At 45.4% G+C, this 24,248-nt stretch overlaps 2 protein-coding genes across 5 annotated transcripts in view; one reads left to right on the plus strand and one right to left on the minus strand.

Moving 5' to 3' along the window:
* Nucleotides 1–8,767, plus strand: part of Slc16a14 (solute carrier family 16 member 14) — a 28,941-nt gene extending 20,174 nt beyond the window's left edge. Inside the window, exons 4-5 of the mRNA XM_076914887.1 lie at nt 92–1,069; nt 5,128–8,767. Of these exons, the coding sequence (XP_076771002.1) occupies nt 92–1,069; nt 5,128–5,279 (1,130 nt within the window). The 3' untranslated portion in view covers nt 5,280–8,767. The remainder of the gene's footprint in view (nt 1–91; nt 1,070–5,127) is intronic.
* Nucleotides 8,768–12,034: 3,267 nt separating this feature from the next.
* Fbxo36 (F-box protein 36) overlaps nt 12,035–24,248 on the minus strand; it is a 55,826-nt gene continuing 43,612 nt past the window's right edge. For 2 of the 4 annotated variants that reach the window (XM_076914908.1, XM_076914910.1), the window contains 2 exons: nt 22,000–22,126; nt 21,180–21,444 (listed from right to left, as the gene is read on the minus strand). In XM_076914908.1, the coding sequence (XP_076771023.1) occupies nt 21,334–21,444; nt 22,000–22,126 (238 nt within the window). In that variant the 3' untranslated portion in view covers nt 21,180–21,333. Of the gene's footprint in view, nt 12,530–20,268; nt 20,442–21,179; nt 21,445–21,999; nt 22,127–24,248 lie in introns of those variants that run through there. The other 2 variants (XM_034521997.2, XM_076914909.1) reach the window with 2 other exon arrangements.

The raw sequence follows: 24,248 nt of genomic DNA on the forward strand, positions 1-24,248 counted from the left end.
CCTCAGGCCTTTTGCTATAATCTGGAACTTTCCCTGACATAGCAGGTGGTCTATTTGTCCTACTGTGTGCTTTCTTCCCTCTCATCTGCAGGCCTCGGCAGTGGGATGGCCTACCTACCTGCAGTGGTCATGGTGGGAAGGTATTTTCAGAAGAGACGAGCCCTGGCCCAGGGCCTCAGTACCACAGGGACAGGATTTGGGACGTTCCTGATGACCGTGCTGCTGAAATACCTGTGCGCAGAGTATGGCTGGCGGAATGCCATGTTCATCCAAGGTGCTCTGTCCCTGAACCTGTGTGTTTGTGGGGCGCTCATGAGGCCCCTCTCTCCTGAGAAGGTAGAACACTGCCCCGGAGCAGAAGAGCCATGTGCTCTCCCAGATTACTCCACTGAATCTGTTAAGTCCGGAGGACCGCTGGGCATGACTGAAGAACAGGACAGAAGGCCTGGGAATGAGGAGACGGCCTGTGACCTTCAAACACAGGAGTGTCAAAGTCAAACGCATCCCAGGAAGAACGTGTGTGCCTTCCGGGTTCTGAAGACAGTGAGCCAGCTCACTGTGCGAGTCCAGAGGGGCTTCAGGGACTGGCACTCGGGCTATTTTGGAACAGCCTCGCTCTTCACCAACCGCATGTTTGTAGCCTTTATTTTCTGGGCTCTGTTCGCATACAGCAGTTTTGTCATCCCTTTCATCCACCTGCCGGAAATTGTCAGTTTGTATAACCTGTCGGAGCAGAACGACGCATTCCCTCTGACCTCAATCATAGCAATACTTCATATCTTCGGGAAGGTGATCCTGGGGGCCGTGGCCGACCTCCCCTGTATCAGCGTCTGGAACGTCTTCCTCATCGCTAACTTCACCCTAGTCCTCAGCATCTTCCTTCTGCCTCTGATGCACACCTACTCAAGCCTGGCTGTCATCTGCGCCCTAATCGGGTTTTCTAGCGGGTATTTCTCCCTCATGCCCGTGGTGACGGAGGACCTGGTTGGCACTCAACACTTGGCCAGTGCCTATGGCATCATCATCTGTGCCAATGGCATCTCAGCCTTACTAGGACCACCATTCGCCGGTGAGTACACCAAGGTGCCCAGAGCTTAGAGTGCACACAGGAAGGCAGGGGGTGGGGTGGTCTGTCCTTCTCCCCTACAAAATCCAATGTCAGAGCTGGCCATGGTGACGCATGCTTGTGATCGCAGCACTTGGAAAGTTTAAGTAGGAAGAAGGCAGCCTAAGCTGTTCCAAAAGGCAAAATGGTCAGGTGTGGCAGTGTGTGTGTGTGTGTGTGTGTGTGTGTGTGTGTAGATATTACATATATATGTGATACATATATATGTGTGTGTGTGTGTGTATACGCACACATCTGTAATACCAGTATTAATGAGACAGGAGAATTGTTATACATTCCAGGCCAGCTTTAGCTACATTATGAGACCCTATCTCAAGAAACCACAACCAGGGACCTGAGACAGGACTGTAGGTAAAATCACTTACCTCAAAGCCTGATGAGCTGATGATTCCATTCTCAGAACCCACATGGTGGAAGGAAAGAACAGAACCTTGCAGATTGTCCTCTGGCCTCCACATTTATGCTGTGGCACAGACCCATACACATAAATTTTATTAAATAAATAAAAGTGTTTTAAAAGAAGGAACTCAAAACAGGGCCCAGGCTGTGCCTCCGTTGGCAGAGTGTTTGCCTAGCGTGCACATCGCCCTGAGTTCTGTACCCAGCCCCTCATACATTGGGCGTGGTGGTGTGTGCCTGCAGTCCCAGCACTTGAGGCAGAGGCAAAGAGAAGGAGTCTGAGGGGATCCTTGGCCTGTGAGACGCTATCTCAAAATAACCAAAAGGCATCCGTGCTTGGGCCTAGCCTTGAGTTTGTTTCCTGTTGCTGCTATAACAAACTGCCATAAACTTTATCTTACTGTTCCGGCAGTCAGAGATCTAGTCAAGAAAGCATGTGCCTCAAGTTCAGGGAAAAATCCTGCCTCCAAGATAGAGAGAGATAGAGGTGCACACCCAGTGCTGTCCTTCAACCTCCAAACACTCAGAACACACACATATACACACAGATGCGTATGCTCACACAAACACACAAGGCCAGGCATGTTGGTGCAAACCTGTGATCCTAACACTTGGGAGGTAGAAGTGGGAACATCAGGAGTTTAAAGCTAGCCTGGGTTACTTATGACCCATCTCAAAACAAAAACAAAACCACCTAACAGAAACAGTCAAAGAGAGAAGTTTCTGTGGGTGCCCACTCTCATGGCTGTGGGGACACAGGCCAGTGTCCCAGGGTGTCTAGGTGTCTGGTGTAAAGGGCCATTCCTCCTTTTGTTTCTTGCTTCCTCTTGTCCCACTGATTCATGCTCTGATGGTGAAGGACATTCATCGGCTGCCTGCGTATTGTTGACCTCTCCAGGCCAAGACACTAAACTCATAATGAGATGCAATCCCAGCGCTCAAGCACTGTGGGGTCAGGGTGCCTGGCAATCTGAGCGACTAAATGACCACATTCAATTCTTGCTAGACATCCCAAATGGGCTTGAAATGCTACTTAATGTGATACAAAGAAAATTACTTCTCCAGTTACCTTTTCTTTCTCTCCCTTTTTGGTAAATGGATTCAAAAACAAAAGTGTGTCCCATTTTTCAGAGAGATTTCTAGTCCCATTTAAAAACCTGGTACAATTTTAAGGCCATGTTATACATTTAGGGAAGACATGCAATTCAAGACATTACACAGACATTTCAACCATGACATTTGACACCACCAGCTTCAATCTTTAGAACATGGCTGGGTCTTCGCTTCTCCTTAAAATGTGTCATAGTAGTAAGTAGTTTTTCTAGATGTTTCTAAGAATCCTTTCTAGCAAAACCCAGCCAAGTAGATTTGGCTGGCTGTGTATCTACATAGCTCACCCTCATTTGAATAAAATCTAGCACCCTAACAAGCATTTTCAATGTTGTCCTAAGAGCTGGGAGAAATTTAATTGATGAGAAAGACACCTGTCCCCATTGGGCACACTCAAATGAAAAGCAAGGGCAACTGAATAGAAAACCAGGTTTTCCTGTGAGACTCATGCTTTGAGTTAATGCATTAAAGAATTGCAAAGGGTCCAAGTTCCAAATCAAAGAACAAAGATCACAACCAGGTGTGATGTCACAGGCCCAATCGGGAGATCAATACATAGGGAGTTCACACAGCTAAGGGCGTGGCACAGTGTCTGAGCACTTGCCTGGCAAGTGTGATGTCCTAGCTAGGTCCAGTCTGCAGTACAGGAGCAGAAGGCTGAAGACGTGGTTCAGTCAGTAAGAGCACTGCTGCCCTCCTAAAAGGTTTCGTTCTCAGCACCCATATCCAGAGACTCACAACCATTCCAGTTCCTGAGGATCCACAACCTCTTCTGGCCTCCATGGGCACCTGTACACACATAGAACACACACACACACACACACACACACACACACACACACACACACACACACACACCACTCCTCTTTCCAGTCTGATGGGGTCTTGTACTATATCTGAAGTTGGGTTATACTCAGGCACTATACTGAGGCTAAGGGCTGGTTTTAGTTCCCACTTGGTCATATGAAGACTGAAAATTTAACTATCAAAGTGACCAAGCCAGCATTTGCTGAAGCTGAGCAGGGCATGAGAACTTCATTTATAATCATTTGGTTTCGGTTTTGCTGCCGTTTTGGGGTGGTGTTGAGTTTTGAACCGAAGGCCTCTTTCCATGCTAAGTGACCAAGTGATCACCACTGGACTACATTGCCAGTATCTTCCCCCTCCCTCTTGGGGACAGGGCCTCACTGTGTGGCTCTGTCTTGCCAGGAATGCACTATGCAGACCTGCCTGGCCTCAAACCCACAGAGACCTGCCTTGCTTCTGCCTTCCAAGTGCTGGAATCAGAGGGGTGTGAGTGAGTGTGTGTGTGTGTATGTGTGTGTGTGTGTGTGTGTGTGTGTGTGTATGTGTGGTGCTTGGCTAATTTTGGCTAATTTTCATTTTGAGACAGGGTCACATTAAATTGCCCAGGCTAAGTCTGTGAAGTCACCCTGTAGCCCTGGTGGCCTTTAATTTACGTTCTCCCTATAGCTGGGATGACAGACCTGTGCCCCTAGAACCTGTCCTAATTGTCTAACATTTAGATTACAGACCCCCCTATAAGATACAGACTGCTCTACAGTATCATCACCTAGTCATGTGACCATCACCCATACGAGTCCATTGTAGACAACTGGTGTCACTGAGTAGAAGCTGGTGGGGATGGTTGAGATGTATCCATGTGGCTTTCAGGTTCTGAAGCTGAACCATTACTTTTGGATTATGTGTTTAATCATGTTTTAGATTGTAGATGGAGAAAGGGCAGAGCATTTTACTAAATCACATCTAAAGAAAATGCCCTTTAGCTGGGCGGTGGTGGTACATGCCTTTAGTTCTAGCATTTGGGAGGCAGAGGCAGGTGGATCTGGTCTACAGAGCTTTAGGACAGCCAGGGCTACACAAAGAAACCCTGTCTCCAAAAACAAAACAACAACAATAATAACAAAAACAAAAATTAAAAAAAAAAACTTTTATTGTCTTCTTTTCGGTGGTGGTGGAATTTGTTTTGTTTTGTTTTTTCCTCTTTATTTATTGTCTGTTTTGTTCTGTATGGTTTGGGGCAGGCTCTCACTAGGTAGCTCCAGCTGGCCTGGAACTTGCTATGACCAGGCTGGCCTCGAACTCACAGAGATCACCTGTCTCTGCCACACTGCGGTCTCATATTTTTAAATTAAATGGTATACTGAACAAAGCTGGTTGTTTGGGTCAGTGGGTAAAGTGCTTGATAAACTAGTTTGGCATGCTGGATGACCTGAGTTCGATCCCTGGGACTCACATAAAGGTGGAAGGAGAGAACTGACATCCCCAGTCCAAACTCTTATTTAAAAAAAGAAGAAAAGGAAAGAAAGAGAGAGAGAGAGAGAGAGAGAGAGAGAGAGAGAGAGGGAGAGAGAGAGAGAAAGAGAGAAAGAAAGAAAATTGAAGTAGCAATAAATGCCTGGTTTGTATCTTTGAGTTTTGTCTTAAACTGTGTTATACTGAATATCTATGCATTTTTTTTGTTTTCATAGGATGGATCTTCGACATCACCCAAAAATATGATTTTTCCTTTTATATATGTGGTTTGCTTTACACGGTAGGGATACTCTTTTTACTCATTCAACCGTGTATTCAGATGATAGAACAATCCAGAAGGAAGTGCATAGATGGTGCACATGTTTAGTGTCCTGTAACATTTCCTATGGGTTCCTTCCTCATGCCTACCTCACCTGGCTCCTAGAGGAACACTCTGTGCGATGATGGGTGGTGTCACTCGTGAATGTCACTGTCATCGCTTCATCTGTAAGCAGAGTGGCCTCTCTGCAGAGGTGGCAGAAGTGATTAGAACTGTGTATGTCTTAGAGGTGACAGTGTTTATAGCATATTAAATAGTTGATACAGATACCCGTATGAAAACTTTCACGACAGGCATGGTGGCAAATGCCTGTAATCCCAGCTCTAGGTCAAGGCTGGAGGGTCAAAGGTTCAAGGTTAGCCTGGGCTACAGGAGACCCTGTATCAAAAAAACAAAACCACACACACACACACACACACACACACACACACACACACGCCCTCCTCTTTTCCTTCCTCCCACTCTCTCTACTCCTCTCCCCTCCCTCTCTCCATCTCTCTCTCCTTCCTTCCCTATTTTTCTCCTCCCCTTCTTTCTTCCCTCTCTCCTCTCTTTCTCTCTCCCTCTCCTTACCTCTTCCCATTCACTGAGACTAGGGTTTTATATGCAAAGACTGGAAATAAAAGCTCTGCAATTCAATCACTTCTTTGTAAGGTAAAACTCAAGTGTCTGTATTTCCACAGAAGGTCCAGATATGTGGGCTTTGAACATGAGAGTATGGCTGAGTTTTGTAAATTCTTACAAGGCATTGTTGGTCTGCTAGTATCATGCAAAGACAGGTTATCATTTCAAAAGCAGTGTAATCTGTGGCCTGGAAAAATAGCTAAGAAGTTAAGAGGTGCTTGCTGCTCTTGCAGAGGACCAGAATTCAGTTCCCAGCACCTACATGTTGGTTCACAGCCACCTGTAACTCAGTTCCAGGGGAATCAGATGCCCTCTTCTGGTCTATGTGGCACACATACATACACTCAGACAAAACACCCATACACATAAAATTCAAAAAAAAAAATCTTTTTAAAAAAAATATAAATTAGTACAATTTTGAAAAACAGTTTATATTTTTATGAAAGATTCTGTAGCTAAGAAGTATAATTTCTTGTAAGAAATGAAACTGACCATCCTTTCTAACTCAGTAACCGTGTCCTTGAAGATGATGTCAGCCATAAACTGAGCTCAGTACACATCCTTCCCATCCAGTCTGTGAGTGATATCTTTAATCTTAGGAGTATTTCTTAATGAACTTCACGATTGAATTAAGGGCTATGATTCAGATACTTGAGTTCATACCATTATCTTAAATTCAAACATCTTTTTTTTAGAGCCTGGTGTGGTGGCACACACAGTATTCACCCCTGAACTCTAATGGCAGGTGGATCTCTAAATTAAAGACCAGCCTGGTCTACAGAATAACTTCAAGGACAGCCAGGATTTCACAAGGAAACCTGTCTCAAAAACAAAGCAAAACAAAGAACAAAACCAAACAAACAACCCCATCTTTTTGGAGTTTCTCTTGCCCAGTGAAGTTCAAGGTTAAGGTTAAGTCCCTTGTACAGTATGTGGCTAATCCCAAGCAGGACTGAAGCTGTGAAGGCCAGAAGATGGCCCAGTGGGTAAGGGCCCTCTTGCTTTTGAAGTAGACCTGAATTTGGTTCCCAGCACCCATATGGGGTGTTCACAACTACCTATAACTCCAGTTTCAGGGGATCTGCCACCTTCTTCTGGACTAATAGGTGCACAACACCCCCTATACAGACAGACAGACATACACACACACACACACACACACACACACACACACAAAATTTCTTTTAAGAGTCAAGCTGTGGGGTCACAGACGGATTTCCTTGTAGCTGGCCATGTACCTCACACTGGAGCAATGGTTCCAAACAGCCCGGCTCTGGTGCCTCCTGCCATATAGAGTATTCACTTGTCTGGACTTGGCACAATTTTAAAAATAGTTCTCTTTGTAGATTTCACACATAAAGATGTCTTATCTGGGACATCATAAAAACAAAACACTCTCCCTTAGCTGAGATCTCTATTTTTCTAAAGCTAAACTAGTTTTAGACTACAGAATGCACCTCCCAGAATCATTTTGAAATTTCTGACTGCCTTACTTGTTTATACATACCTTTAAATGATTTAACTATCTACCTGCTGGTTTGAAGGCATAGCTCAGCAGTAAAAGCACTTGCCTAACGTGTACGAGACCCTAGGATCCATCTCCACACCATAAAGCAAGAAACGTGTACTCGCAATTTGCTCATCAAACCAATTTGCCAGTGTCTTGGGCCAAATTTACCTAAAATGAATCCTCCCGTTCTCAATTATCTTTGGTAATTAAAGGCAGGAATGCTGGGGACTGGATTTGCAGACTGCTCCCGAGGTCTAACTTGCCGTCAGAATGGGAACAGAGCTTCCCAGATGTACCAGGTAATTAAATGAACAGTTTCCTTCTGCCTCATCTCCATGGTCCCCTTCCCTTAAGGACTTTTGGAAAGGTCGCTCTGTGAAACTGCCTGGATAACACCAATAGCAAGCCAGCTGGCTAATGGGAAGGAGTCCCAAAGGTCCCACTAATGCACACACTTGGTATTACCTCCAGTGACTTGCGCATTGCCTGGAAGTTATATAGGTAATAATTTGTAGGCCATATTTCATTTGGCCTAGCACAAAGATGTGTTTGGGTTTTATTTTGTTTTGCTTTGAGACAGGGTCTCCCCATGTTGACCAGGCTGACCTTGAAATCATAGAGACTTGCCTTCCTCTGTCTCCTTGCCTCTGTCTCCACCCCTGGCCAAAGACCTGCTTAGTGTCATCATACCTGTAGCACAACTTGATGTTTTAACAAAGGTAATATCAGCCAGACAAGGTGGTGCATACTTTTAATCCCGGCACTTGGGAGGCAGAGGCAGGCAGATCTCTGTGAGTTCGAGGCCAGCCTGCTCACATAGTGAATTCCAGATCAGTCAGAGCTCCATGGCAAAGATCTGTCTCAAAAATAAATAAATAAATAAATAAATAAATAAATAAATAAAGATGAACTTTAAAACTGAAGCTGTGATATTTATTTTCATCTTAAATGTGCACGGTTATGAATGGTTAAACAGTATGTTATGTATTTTGAAAACTATGTCACTCCCTTCCTTTCTCGTCTACAATATCAGTTAACAGGAGGTAATGATAACAACACTGAGTGGTGCTATGGGGATGCTTGTATTGCTGACCAGGCGTCAGAAACCCCAACTTTCCACCTACTGACCCTGCTGGGCTGGCATCGGGTCAGATTGCTCACGCCTCTATTTGTGGACTTAACTGTACTTGAGGGTGCAGTGGCTTCTACTGAATCGGAGGTCCCTGCAAGACTGAAGGAAGACCTGCTTGCAACCAACGGCTCCTGTTCCAAACCTGAAGTGTTCTGAAGATTCTCTCAAGGGTTAACTGTGTCATCAGTCCTATCATATGCTTCATAGTTTGCCATTTGCAAACTTGTGGGGTTTTTTTATTTACCTGCAACTAAATAAATGTCTTCTTTAAAGGTGGTCAGTGAGGTGTTTTGTTTTTTTTTTAATAAAACTAATCTAATTTTTAAGAGTGCTGGGATTGCAGGTAGGCACTAATTCTTTTATACAGAACTACTACTGTGTGCAACTACTCTCAGTGAATATGGAACTACCAGAGAACTATTCTCAATGTATTTAAGAACAAAACATTTTAATCAGTTTTAAGTATTTGTCTTCAGTCCTGTTCCTTCCATTTATGTGTTGGTTGACTGTCTGAGACATAGTCTCATTATGTAGCCCTAGGATGGCCTTGAACTCTGGTCCCTCTGCCTCCTAAGTTCTGAGCAGTGCCACCATGTCTGGCATGTATTAACTTCTGTACTACACTCTGGTCAGGTACAATCTGCAGAGCCCTCGGTGATCTTGTCTTCTGTGGACATGGGGCAGGCTAATACAAAAATTACCTGCAGGCCATATGGTAATGGCACAATCCTTTAATCCTAGCACAAGGGAGACTGGGGCAGGAGGATCTTTGTGAGTTCAAGGCCAGCCTGGAAGACAAAATGAGTTCCAGGATAGCTAGAGTTATACAGAGAAACTGTCTTGAAAAAAAAATATATATCCCTTGCAAGCCTAGGTAGGCTTTTATTACAGTCACCAAGGCAACAGTGACACAAAGCTAAGGGAAATTTCCTTGTAACCTGTTCAAATGGAAACTGTAACCAGCAATATACAACATGGAAAGATTTTTAAATGATACTGAGGGTTGGAGAGATGGCTTAGCCATTAAGGGCACTGGCTGCTCCTCCAGAGGACCTGGGTGCAGGTCGCAGCACCCAGATGGTAGCTCACAATGTTACACCTTTTTCACTACTGTGGGAACCGGGATCCAGTAGAGGTTAAGGAGGCGGAGCCACAAACGCAGGAAACAGACTCCCGAAATCAACATCAAGGTGCAGACCTACTGTGTTGCGCAGCAGCAAGCATTTTTATACAGTCTTTGGACCAGACTTGAGCTCTGGAGTAGGCAACCATCCCTCTGGCACTATGGGGAGGTTATCAGATGGAACTTCCGTAAAGACCGGGGAAGCAGCCACCGGTCCTCTCCGGGCCCATTCAGAGGTTCCACTAGGTTGCTAGAATCCTCTATTTTGTGCAACGCACAAGAAAGTCTTTTATTATTCCCAACATGCAAACAGAGTCTCTGAAGCAGGGTTTATGAGCATAAAACCTGCAAGCATCTGAGCCAAGTTACAATTTTTACCATCAGAACTCAGGTATTAGGGACTTTCCCCTAGTGTTCCATCATTGTCAACGGAGACTGAACGTGTTTTGTTTTTCGAGACAGGGTTTCTCTGTGTAGCCCTGGCTGTCCTGGAACTCACTCTGTAGACCAGGCTGGCCTCGAACTCAGAAATCCGCCTGCCTCTGCCTCCCAAGCGCTGGGATTAAAGGCGTGCGCCACCATTGAGACTGAACGTGGTTTTGCCCAGCCAATCAAATCCATTCGTACTTTCTGTTGTTAGGAGCAAGCACTATGTTTTGGGTAACTGGTTTTGCTTAGAGAGGAGGTTGATAACAGGTATGTTTTGGGGAACTATTGTTACTTAGAAAGGGAGTTGGTTGGTCAGCTTAGATAAAATGGGATCCGAAGTCAAAATAACAGTACTCAAAACAAGTTCCTTTTATCTGCTCCCAAAAACAACAGTCTGTAACTCCAGTTGTAGATGATCAGACAGCTTCTTCTGGCCTCTGTGGACACCAGACATGCAAGTGATGTACAGGCATACTTGCACGCAAAACCCACATACACATACTATGAAAAACAATCTTTATAAAAAAGAAAGAAAAAAAAAAAGATTCAGAACTACCAGAATTTTTTCTGACTACTTGTCAAATGAAAGATTCGGTCTACAAGCACTGGATTTTCAATTCTCTCTTGGATCTCAGGAGAACTGAGTAACAACAGTACCACCAAGTGATCTCTCTGACCTTCCGCCTCTATTTATTATTTTATTTTATTTTATTTATACAATACACACACACACACACACACACACACACACATATGTGGACCGAGAGCAGTCCTGGGTAACAACTTATGTCTAGGTTAGTTAATTGGTTAACACTTCTAATTATGTGAGCATCTTGTTAATTGAGCATTACCAAACATATAAAGCCTTTGCTTGATCATTAAGCTTTAGAGTCTTATTTTATACCTAGTACCTCGTGGATGGCAGGATGGTCTGGGCTCAGTCCAGCCTTGTGGAGACAGTGTGGAAGATTGGCAGAGCCATCTCTCATGCTGGCATCTTGTGGGTGGCAGGGCCGGTGTTTCTGGCTGGCCGTTCCTAGCTGCGGCGTGCATGTGGCCTCTGGCCTCGAAACATGGTGGCAGAGCTAAGCAGAGCCTCTGCTGCATAGATAGTTGGCCAGTCCAGCGGCCTTCATACATTATTACATCAACATACATATATGTATTTATATTTAGTTTTTTCAAGACAGGATTGTTCTGTGTAGCCCTGGCTATCCTGGAACTCAACTCACTCTGTAGACCAAGCAGACCTCAAACCTGCCTCTCTGCCTTCTGAGTGCTGAGATTAAAGGCATGTGCCACCATCACCATCTGACACCCTGCTTCTTTTTTAAAAAACAAGGTCTCCTGTAACCTCCGGTCAGTCTCCAACTTGCTATGTGGCAGAGGCATGGGCCATGCTAACTAACTACATGTGAACTGCTTACACTGGTTACCCACAGTCTCTGCTCTTGCAAAAAAAAAAAGCAGTGAACCTCCTCTAAGAACTGGCAGTTTGTTGAGCAGTGGTCCCTTCCTCTGAGTAAGGGCTGCCCACAGCCGTCTGGGCTCTCCCAGCCATGGTCCAGTGCCAGGTCAGGGGGTGTTTGTGTGGTACATGACACCCTGGGCCCACATGGACAGTGATTGAACACAAACTGCTGGATGAAGTGAAGAAGCTCTCCTGGGGTGCTTCCTGTGGCACCTGCACCTCCACGTGTTGGGTGGAGATTCCCAGCCACCCACTCCACAGAGGGATGCAGGTAACACATCAGGGGGAAAAATTCAAAAGCCAAGTTGCCATTTTGAATGCCTAGACAGAATAGATATTTAACAAACCCCAGCAATGTATTGTGGGGAATATGACTTGGTGCAGAGTATGCTTACTTGGCACATAGGCTGTAAGCCCGGTAGTGGAGAGGTGGAAGCAACAGAGTCCGAAGTTCAAAGTCATCCTTAGAGTCCAGCTGGGGATCCTTGTGTGATCACAAACCAAAGCACAAGCCTGCTAATAACTCTTTATTGTTAGTTCATACACAATAGGTGGCTCTTTCCTCAGGGGCAACAGGGGATCAGGGAGGTGGTGGTCTGAGAGGCTTCCTGTCTCAAAGCCCTTAGTACTTGGGACGTGGGTTGGCCTGAGCAAGACAGGGGAGGTTGCTCAAGCAAGGCACTAGGTGGATTTGCATGTATGTACAAAATCTTATTTTCAAGTGATGCCTGGAATCAGCAAAACCTGTTGTTAAGAGAGAGTGAGATTTGGACCTGAAGAGACGTACAACTGTGGCCCCACTGGTGGGAATGGCCGTCCCCTAAGTATGCTTCTCCATCTTGTTTTCCTGTCTTTGCTTCTTCTTGCGGATCTGCCTCTGGAGCTGGATCTTGTTGGTGAAGAACATCTGTTTCCAGCCCACATCATTTGCCAGGGCCCGCATATCAGGCGTGATGGTGTCACAGGTGGACTGGACTATCTGCTCCCACAATGAGTCACTCTTGCACAACTGCAAGAAAGAGCCAGAGTCGGGGTTAAGACACACCACCCACTAGCTCACACTGCCACTATCAAACAAACACCTGCTATTCGGGAGCCACCATGTGACGGTGAATGCCATGAAGGTTTGGCCTCCAGAAACTGCTCCTGTCAGAGAAGAGGCAAATACAGTAGCAGTATCTACAGAAGAGCAATGGGACAAAGCAAGTCCTGCACTCAAGTTAAGATGTGAAACCTGGGGCTGAAGGGATATCTCCGAAGTTAAGAGCACTGGCTGCTCTTCCAGAAGACCTGGGTTCAATCCCCAGCACCCACATGGCAGCTCACAACTGTCTGTAACTCAGTTTCAGGGGATCCAACAGCCTTACACAGACCTACATTCGGGCAAACACCAGTGCACATAAAATCAAAAATAAATTATTAATTAAAAAAAAATAAAAGACCTGTAACCCAGGGCTCAGTTGGCAGAGTGTCAGTGCTTGTCTGACATGCGTGAGGGACCTGATCTACATTAACTAGATATGGAGGAGCTTAGGAGGAGAAGGCAGGAGGATCAGAAATCAAAGGGTGGCCTCGGATAGCTGGTGAGGTGGAGTGCAGTGCTGAGTGCTCTTTTTCCCCCGGCATGACTCAGGGTCAGCCTGTGCAGGATGTGAGCTGGCTGAACTGGCATCGCTGTGTTGTTATGGTATGGGTGAGTCCAGTGCTTTTCAGCAATCCAAGGTCATTCTCAGCCACATAGTGAATTCCATGAGACTAAACTCCAGGAGACTGGGTCCCTAAAATGTCATGAACCATAGCTGTTTTAAGTCCTATCTACACAAACAGCAACAGAACCGCCATCACAAGTTACACAGTTAAGAAGTGGTGCTGAGTTGTGTGTTTCATCCCTTAAACATTGTGGAGGGTTTTGTTGTTGTCACTGCTGTTTTTAAAAGGGCTCTCACTATGTAGCCCTAACTCTAGCTTAGAACTTGATATTAGACCAGGCTGACGTTGAACTCAAAGAAATCTGCCTGCCTCTGCTCCTAAGTGCTGAGATTAAAGCCGTGCACCACCACCACCACCACCACCTGACTTTTGTTTTTTTTTTTAAGGCAGTGCCTTGCTATGTGCACCAGGCTGGTCTCCAGCCCTCAGTGATCCTACCTCAGCCTCCAGAGCACAGGCAGAGCTGTACAAAGTACAGAGTTCGTCCTCGGCTCCAAAACACACTTTTCTGCTCTGTAGGCCATTCAATATCTAATCCCATTCTCAACCTTCCTCTACTCTGGTTATGCATCTAACCATAAACAGCAAAGGCAAAGTCTTAGGGAATGTCTTTTTGAAAAAAAAAAAATTAAGCTAGATGGTGGTGGTGCACACCCAGTGCTCCGGAGGCAGAAGCAGGTAGATCTCAGAGTTTGAAGCCAGCTTGGTCTACAGCACAAGTTCCAGGACAGCCAGGGCTATACAGAGAAATCATGTCTCAAAAAAGCAAAACAATAATAATTTAGATTTTATGTGCATATTGTTTTGCCTACATTGTAAATGTGTACACCACACAAATGCCTGGTGCTGATGGAGAACTGGTTACGGATGCTTGTAAGCCACCATGTGGGTGCTGGAAACTGAACCTGGGTTCTCTGCAAATGCTTTTAACTGCTGTAGCATCTCTCCAGCTCCCAAGACATGTCTTAATCGAAAAACAAATCAAAACAAAACAAACAAATAAACAAAAAGCCAGATGCTTTCAATTCTAGCACTCAAGAGGCAGAGGAAGAAGGATCTCTCTGAGTTTGGGGTCTTCCATGTCTCAAAACAAATGCCTGAACCTTTTCTTTGAAAGCTAGACTCTAACTGTAACGTAGATGACTATCCTGTTGCTGACGTGATACACTTAAGAATATCTTGTCTTGTGTAACTGAGATTATGAGCGAAAATAACAAACTACAGTTCCCGTTGGAGTAACTGCAGCACAAGTCATCATACTTTAGACTAGAAACACTTATTTTTATCTACAAAATCTCCCCTATTGAACATCCCAAACTTTGGACTTCAATTGCAAGGAGGCAAGAGCTAGTCGCCCCCTGGTGGTAAGGTACGAAGTTGACATACAGGAATTCTAGAAGTGATTGGAGGAGTTCAAGAGAAAGCCTGACCTTTTTACAAACTGGGAAACTGGGCTCAGAAAAGACAAGGAAGAGTGTTCACCAGCTTCCCAAGACTCATGATGGGGAGGAGCTAGAATAAACCCCAGTTCTCTGAATGTGTGCTTGTTTAAATGTGCCCCATTGCCATGCAAGTATCTCACTATCCCATTTTCCTATTGGAAATATCCGTTTTCCTATTGGAGCCCAGGATGTCGGGCTGACCCAGAACCTCACAGGTGCTCAGCCCAAGCTCTACAACTGAGCTCCGTCCCCAGCATCCACACCATAATTGGAACCGTATCAAGTGGGTCTTGGTTGAATTAGGTAGTTGTGACACACTGGACTGGGCTCACCTTTAATCCCAGCACTTGGGAAGCAGAAGTAGGTAGATCTCTGCCATACAAAGAGCTCCAGGCCATTCTGGTCTACATGGTGAGTTCCAGGCCGGCTGTCAGGGAAGACCTGACAGCTGTGTGTTCACCTGCTCACTAGCTACATTGCCTACTTATCCAGAGTTGGGGATCCCCTTCAAAGGGAGTTTGTGGACACAAGGAAAATAAATGTCATTGTGGGTCGGCAAGATGGCTCAGCTTGCTTGCTGAAAAAGCCCAGGGGCCTGACTTCGATCCCTGAAGTCTATGGTAGAAGATGAAAACCAACTCTGGTAAGATGTCCCCTGACCTTTACATACATCCTGTAGAACACCCGCTCACACAGATATCACACACACACACACACACACACACACACACACACACACACACACACTTTAAAAATATTTCTAAATCTACCCCCTCCGGCTGAAGAGAAGGCTCAGCGGTTAAGAGCACCGACTGCTCTTCCAGAGGTCCTGAGTTCAATTCCCAGCAACCACATGGTGGCTCATGACCATCTGTAATGGGGTCTGATATCCTCTTCTGATATGTCTAAAGAGAGTAATGGTGTACTCATATACATAAATAAATAAAATCCCTTTTAAAAAGAAAGAAGGAAAGAAACAAAGAAACCTATCCCCTCAGCTAAAATGAGACAATGGAGAATGTCTTCTTTTGTTTCCATGGTATTTGGTTGGTTGGTTGGTTGTGACAGGGTCTCACTATGTAGCACTGGCTGTCCTGGAACTCACAGAGATCCTCCTGCCTCTGACTCCCAGGTATGAGACACCATGCTTGGCTGTTTTTTTTTTTTTGTTTCTGAGGCAGGTCTCACATACAAGCAAGCTTAGTGACTTCAGTTACTTCTAAGCCCCAAGGAACATGTCCATAGTCACATCCTGGTGTCTGGACCTCTCTTCTCTCAATGCATTGGGGGCTTCTTTGGGTCATTTCTGTGGCATTTGGAGGGGGAAGGAGAGCAGGTACCCAGGCAGGTGGCCATGTGGCTGCGTATCTTAGAACTTCCTTCCGTTCAGGGCTGGCCCTCCATCTAACAGGTGTAGAACTCTGCCCTTCTGACAAACAAGCTACTTGCAGGGTTGCTGTCTTGCCAGTCAAGTTCTAAGGATGCTTCTCTGTTTATTTATACAGAAAAAAATACAGCCACGGAGCCCACCAGATCCTCACTTGCTTGCTGTGATTAAAGGGATACACCAGCAATGCCTGTAGGCATATGCTGCTTGGGTGAGGGTTTCTTGGAGGTCAGAAGAGGGTGTTGGATCTCCTGGAGCTGGAGTCACAAGTTACAGTGATCCACCTGACACGGATGCTGGGAACCAAACTTTAGTCTTCTAGAAGAGCAACAAGCCCTTTTCATCACTGAGCAATCTCCGTATCCTTGGAGAAGACCTACACTAGGTCTGTCAAGGTAGACATAACTTAAGTGATAGGACTCTCTGGTTGATAGGAATAAAAATCAAGGGAGGAGATGCTAGTGTACATGCTAGTCACATGGGGGTCTCACTGTGTAGCTCTGGCTAGCCTGGAGCTCACTGTGTAGGCTAGTCTGACCTCCAGCTCACAGGATCCTCTCGCCTCAGCCTCTCAAAGCCTGGAATGGCAGGTGTGAGTCACCATACCTAGTATGAAAGTGCACAGCTTAGTATATATAAGGTCCTGGGTTCAACCTCTAATGAACATGCATGCACATGCCTTTTAAGTGGGTGTGGGGAGGCGATACTTAAAAGTCTGAGGGGCTGGCAAAATAGCTCAGCAAGTAAAGGTATTTACTCCCAAGCCTGACAACTTGAACTTGATTTCCCAGAACCCACAAAGTAGAAGTAAAGAATCAATTCTCACAAGCTGTCCACCAACCACAACACTGTCACGGCACACAAGTGTGTGTGTGAACACACACACAGATAAAATAAATAAATAAATAAATGCAATTTAAAATTAAATTTATAGATGGTCATGCACATCTTTAATCCTGGCACTTGGAAGAAAGATGCAAGGAGCTTTCTGTGGTTTTGAGGTTAGCTTGTCTACATAGCAAGTACCAGGTTGAGGCTGTGGCTCCGGTGCTGGACTGCTTGTCCAGTATGCATGAGGCCCCAGGTTCAATCCCCAGCACTGTGTAAACTGGTTATGGTGGCACACTAATGAAATCTCAGGACTTCTGAGGATAAGGAATTCAAGGTCCTCCATGGTTACATAGTGAGTTTTAAAAATGGCTGAGATGGTGAAGTAAGTACAGAAAGGCACTTGCCTTGCAAGCGAGGCAACCCCAGTTTAATGCCCAGAACCAACATGGAGACGGAAGGCGAGGACTAATTCCACGATGTTGCCCTCTATCGCCTTTCGCATCATGGCGCATGCGCACACCATCCACTGAGCACAGCCTGACCTTAGATCCCTGGGATGGTACACAACGCAGGCTCAAGGCTGTACTGCAGTAGTGGCAGGACAGAGAGCATGAGAGAAGCAAAGTAGCTGGGCGGTGGTGGCGCACGCCTTTAATCCCAGCACTTGGGAGGCAGAGGCAGGCGGATTTCTGAGTTCGAGGCCAGCCTGGTCTACAGAGTGAGTTCCAGGACAGCCAGGGCTACACAGAGAAACCCTGTATCGAAAAACGAGAGAGAGGGAGAGAGAGAAGAGAAGAGAAGAGAAGAGAAGAGGAGAGGAGAAGAGAAGAGAAGAGAAGAGAAGAGAAGAGAAGAGAAGAGAAGAGAAGACCTGAGAACTTAAAGGGAAGCATATGCCCAGTGGAAGGGCAGGCATCACCAGAGGCCACCAGGTCCTGCTGAGACCCTGCACTAACGTAAAGAAATAAATCAAGCCCAGGCAGACACTTTCACTGGGTTCTGACCCACTCTGGTCACTTCAGTATGGCTACTTAGGCTGGGCTTGGTAGCATACACCTTTAATCCTTGCAGAGGCAGAGGCAAGTCAGGCATTGATGGTACGTGTCGTTAATCCCAGCACTCTGGAGACAGAGACGAGGGGATTTCTGTGAGTTCAAGGACAGCCTAGTCTACAAAGTTTCAGAGCAGCCAGGGCTACACAGAGAAACCGTATCTCAAAAAACAAAGTAATAATAATAATAATAATAATAATAATAATAATAATAATAATCTTTTAAAATTACTATTTCTGGTCCTGCATTTGTAGAAAACAAAAGTCAAATGTAAAAAAATGTCAGTCAGGCAGATGTGCAGATGTGATGATACATCTGTAAGCCCAGCACTCAGGACACTGAAGCAAGAAGATCATGCCTCAGTTACACAGTGAGTTCCATAGCAACTTAATTCATAATAGGATCTGGCCTCAAACAATAAACAGAATTAAATGAATTCTGCAGACTAATAAGTTTTATTACTGAAAATGAATTCCAGTCATGAAGACATTTTTACTGTTATTAGTGTAAGGGAAAAATGTTAACTCTTTGGGTAACAGTGCAATTTGAACCATCTGGGAAAACCTGTTCTTCTATGAGCCAGTCAAAGTTCATCAGCTGCCAGCAACAATCTCCAACTCTGACTGACTCGAGCCAAAATGGGGGTGCAATGGCACATTCTAATGTGCTTGCCTGTGGGATACAAAGGCTTTAGAACTGCAGGAATGGGTGAAGGGACCCAAAATCAGGGCCCTGTCCTGAAAGATGGGAGTTAGTGGTGTTTTCAGCTGTCATCTGAGCACATGCTGCTAAGTACTGAGGCTACCAAGAGCCTGAATTTCTCTCATCAGCTTGGGGTGGAAAGACAGGAACAGAGAGTCCATCAAAAACGGCCTATGTTGGAAGAAATGAATATGGGCTAGTTACTCCTTAATAACTTTTTAAAAGATTTATTTTATTGTGATGTGTGTGTGTATATGAGAGGGGGGGGGGACAGACAGATGGGGTGTTAGTTCCCCTAGAGTTACAGGTGACTGTAAGCCTCCTGACATGGGTGCTGAGAAGAGAACTCCAGTCTACTGCATCGTCTCACCCTGGCTGTAAGTGGACCAAGATAGCCTCAAACTCACCTGCCTTTGCCTTGTGAGGGCTGGAAGCCAACAGCTAGCTGTACATACTCTTAACTCCTGAGACACTCTCAGCTTATCCTTGAAGGGCCACCATGCTACCTCTGCCTCAGCTCCTCAGCTTGAAACGTCCTTTAGCTTAGAATGCCCAATAATTTGCACTCAAAACCCACACAGAGTAGCCCACTTCTAAGAAGCGAGGCACAGGAAACCACTTGGCACACAGTCCTTGTGCCTTATACTAATGTTTCTTGTCAAACGCATCACATTATACTGTGTGGTCACCTGAATCTGCTTAGCCCTCTGATGTCTGATGTAAGTTCCTTGAGGACAGGAATAGTGCCATCTTAACTGCTTATGTGCTGTGCCTAGGACAATGGCTGTCACAGAGGCAGGACTCAGCAAATGGCTGTGGAGAGTAAACAGGAGTAGACCAGGCATGGTGGTTCACATCTTTAATCCCAGAATTCAGGAGGCTTAGGCAGGAGGATTGCCATGAGTTCAAAGCCAGCCTGGACTACAAGGAGAGACACTGTCTCAACAGTCTCAAAGGAAAATATAAGCTGGTCATGGTGGGATAGGCCTATAATCCAGTCCTTGGGAAGTAGAAACAGGAGGATTCGAAAATCAAGGCTAAGCCCAATGTGGGGGCGCACACCTTTAATCCAAGCACTAAGAAGGCAGAGGCAGTAGATCTCGAAGGCCAGCCTGGTCTATCAAGCAAGTTCCCGGGGCAGCCAGGGCTACACAAAAAAAAGCCTGTCTTAAAAAAACAAAACAGACAAAATAGAAGTTGTTCAAGGCTAGCGTGTTCTTCATAAATCCTTATCTTGATACATATATACATATATGTGTACACACATTCTTTAAAAAAAAAAAAACGCTGGGTCTGGAGAGGTGGCTCAGCAGTTAAGAACATTGGCTGCTCTTGCAGAGGACCTGGGTTTGGTTTCCAGCACCTACATGGCATGGTGGCTCACAGCACAGCTGCCTATAATTTTAGTTCCAGAGGATCAGATGACCTCTTCCGACCTCCATGGGCACTACGTGCACATAGCGCATATACACACAGGTAGGCAAAACACCTATCCACATCAAATAAACAAACAAGAAAATAATAAATAGCCTAAATGAATAAGGAAGAGGAGAAATATGGATCTCAGGGGTTGGCTCCAGGGCGGGGCTCTCGGTGCAGCTGACGCAGCGATAGGGACTGTTACCTTCTCAAACCTGCTTGATGTCTGAGAGAGCCTAGCGATGTCTTCCAGGTCCAGGTAGCAGATGATCTTCAGCAGCAGTGTGTCGGACAGCCGCTCCAGGTAGTCATATTTACCTTCACACAGGTTGAAGACATAGTCTAATATTTTTGCACCAAATACTACAGCGACTTGAACTGCAAGCCAAACCACAAACCAACAGGTTCAGTCCCATGAAAACCATCATCAGGAAGAAACAAGCTTTAGGACATATCACAGACCCAGTTGTTCCTATTCTCCCCAAGCTGCTTTTGGTACTAGATGGTTGGAGGCATTTGCTTGTTATCCTGTTGATAGGGTTGGCTCTCTGCCCTGGCAAAAAGGTAAGTTGGTCATGAATACGTGAGGAATACAAAGGAAATGTGGTCTAACTATTGGCTAGCAGTCTCCCCCACCCCTCATGGCTAGACCAGCAACGTCTCAAGGTTGATATGACTGGTGAAGCTAACCCAGACTAACAGCTAACAAAGAATCAGCCAGAGACAGACAAGGGAGGGTGTCACCCATCCTGTGGGCAGAGCATGACCTCTTCCCTAGCTGTCCAGGGGCCGGCTTTTAAGCAAGCAAACAAACAACAACAAAAAACATGTTCTGCGTTGACATACTTCAGTCAACAAGAACAGTCAGCCAGAAGCAAAACTACAGAAGGCAAAAAGCAAGGTTAGTACATTTGGAGACTTTACCAAACCTACATGGCCTGTGATGAACTAGGCCTGTTTTAGTTTTGGCTGGCGGTGCTGTCTACTGAGTCTTAGAGCCTGAATGTACTTCCATCATGGAGTTACTCATGCTAAGGTCCGCAGGCCTACGAAGTCTATAGCCCTGTTACAAAGGCAAGCTCAAAAGAAATTGATAGGTACATCAGAGGCGGTTACAGCAAAATTCGGGGGGTTTTCTAGAGTCCTCGGATGTTATCTGACGATGTTCTTAGTTAGCTTTGGGCTGGTAGACTAGGTCTGCTAATTGATACAGTCAAAAAGTTTTATCTGTTAGTCACAGGCTCTAGAAATAGCTATCCATGGGTCAAAGCTAATCCAAAATAAGGTGACTGGTGGCCTGGATCTGCAACATTCCAACCTCCCACCTACTGCAGTTCTGAGCAGTCAGGTCCTTTAGACAGAGCTTCTTTCTGGGAATCTCCTTGACAACAAACAACAAAAAAAGGATTGTGAAGTGATGCAAGATCCAGTGGCATTAAAAGTCTGCAAAGTCTCCCCCTACACACACACACACACACACACACACACACCATAACAATTTTTGGAGAAGGATTGGAGAGGTGGGTCAAGGTTAAAAGCACTGGCTGTTCTTCCAGAGGACTCAGGTTGAATTCCCGGCACCCACATAGCAGCTCACAACTGTCTGTAACTCCAGTTCCAGGGGATCCGACACCCTCACACGGACAAACATGCAGGCACAACAACAATGCACATCAAATAAAAATAAAGACATTTTTAGAGAAGGAATGAAGACCGGAGAGAGGCACAGCAGTTGAGAGAATTTGCTGCTCTTCCAGAGGATCTGAGTTCAGTCCCCAGTGCCATCATCAGCCAGCTCATATCAGCCTTTAACTCCAACTCCAAGGGGTCCAATGCCCTCTTCTGACCTCCTCTGTCGCCCGCCCATGTAGCCTTTGCTCACATAGACAGACACACGGGCATACGCATAAATAAAATAACAAAAATGAATATTTACCTGCTTGTGGTGGCACACCCCCGTAACCCTAATGGGAAGCAAAGGCAGGTGGATATTTATGCGTTTGAGGCCAGCTTGGTCTTCCTTCATAACAAGTTCCAGACCAGCCAAGGCTAAATAAGAGACCCTGTTTCAAAAACAAACAAACAAGCAAACAAAAACAATAAATAAATAAATCTTTTTTTTTTTTTAAAAAAAAATTGGTTTTAAAGGAGAAATGCAAGCCTCTAGCTTTGGTGTCCACAAACACCCCAGCTACTCAGAGAGGCAGAAAGACAAGGGGGAGGGGACCTTAGAGACAAAAGCCACCTGGCCAGAAGGATAAGCCTGGACCTTGAATTGATTTCTTAGTTCTTCTCTATAAAAATGCTAATGAGGAGAGGATCGTGGGCCGATTCCACCGGGGCTCTCCAGCCTGAGGGCTTTATGAATAAGCTACTTTCAGGATTCAGTTCCTGGGTTTGCCTCTGTGATGGGCAGCAGGGGTCTTTGTGCTCTCCCCTCCCGCCCCCAAACCATGTGACACACAGCGCCCTGAATTCAGCTGACTCCTATTATTTTACTTTTTCTTATTAAAATTCCTTCCTTTCCATGCTCTCTCCACCCCATCTTTACCGAGTTTAGCAAATTAGGAGGTGAAGATCGAAGCATTAACGGAGGAATATTTCACGAAAACCTTTCCTTTGTGTATTTATTTTATTTTTACTTTTTTAAGTGGGGTTTGGGGTTGAGACAGGATCTCTTTATGTCGTCTTGGCTGGGCTATGTAGATCAGAGTGGCCCTAACTCACTGATGTCTATGTGTTTATGCCTCTCCAGACAAGATTAAAGGCAGCAGCCACCATGCCCAGATCTGCCTTGTGATTTTAGACACTTTAGTTACTTACAAAGGAGACAGTCACCCACAAACAAGAGACGAATGGGACGCTCGACATAAACAGATTTGATATAGAAGCAAAAAAGATCAGCCAGCTGTATTTGAGACGTTACAGTAAAGAAACTGCCTACCTGACTGCTCCATCAGGGGTAAGGTTTTTATTGTGGATAAGAGAGAAAAGATCCAGAGGCATCTGGAGGAGTCCAGAACTGAGAGAAGAGCAGATGGGATGTGGCCAGGGCTAGGGAACCAGGAGTAACGTGGAGACAGCAAGCGATGGAGCTTGGTGTGAAAGATGGGACATTGAGAAACAGCAGGAAGAAAGCATCCAGAGCAGTGAGACAGATCATTCGGATTATAACGAGTGGCTGGGGGAGGGGTTCCGGCCTGACACCAGCAAGATGGTGCAGCAGACAGGGTGACTACTGAATTCAGTCCCTAGCACCCACATGAAGAAAAGAGAGAGCTAGCTCCCACAAACTGTCCTTTGACCTCCAGACTTGTGCTGTGACTGTGATATGTGTACTGCATGTGCACACACACACACACACACACACACAGAAGCATATAAGCACACACACATACATGCAAGCATACACACACACACAAAGTATGACAAAAAAAAAAAAACAATAAAAAACAAGATCCCTTTCACTCCTCAGCTCCCTGAATAATCAAAAAATGTAAATGCATTTTGGGTTGGGTTGGGTTGGGTTGGGTTGGGTTTTTTGTGACAGGGTCTCTCAGTGTCTCTCTAATTCATTATGTAGACCAGGCTGGCCTCAAACTCACAGACATCTGCTGCCTTGGCCTTCCAAGTGCTGGAATTAAGGACAAGCACCACCATACTACCCACTCTATTCTAATAACTCACTCCTTTCTTGCCTTACACACCCAGACCTCTCCAAACAATGTACCCAGCATCCAGGATCTGCCTACATCTGACTGCATGTGCCCCCTCTGAACAATGAAGTAGTCGCCTCCTTTGACAACTATTAAACTTGAACAGTCTGTGGCCCACAGTATGCCCAATATATGCTGATCTCAAGATTGAAGAGCCAATCCAGCCTGAGCTGGTTTTGGATACCTGACCCATAGGGCAAAACTCTGACCTTGGGTAAACTTTCAGGGAGAATATGTTATTTACTACCTTATGCCTATGTAAATTAAAATTATAACATATACATCATTCAAATGAGAGGCATCTTGGGAAGGACATTCTCAGTAGAGAAGTGATCACATGACCTAATCTGTCAAAACAGAAAACCACCTGCTATTGGCCAAACTCCTTCTTCTTTTGGCCCCATAAGAGAAGACCCAGAATATTCAGGGTTCTTGCAAGGCTTAGTGGCACCCCTTTAATCCCAGCACT

The sequence above is a fragment of the Arvicanthis niloticus genome, chromosome 17 (assembly GCF_011762505.2).
Source record: "Arvicanthis niloticus isolate mArvNil1 chromosome 17, mArvNil1.pat.X, whole genome shotgun sequence".
Taxonomy (NCBI): domain Eukaryota; kingdom Metazoa; phylum Chordata; class Mammalia; order Rodentia; family Muridae; genus Arvicanthis; species Arvicanthis niloticus.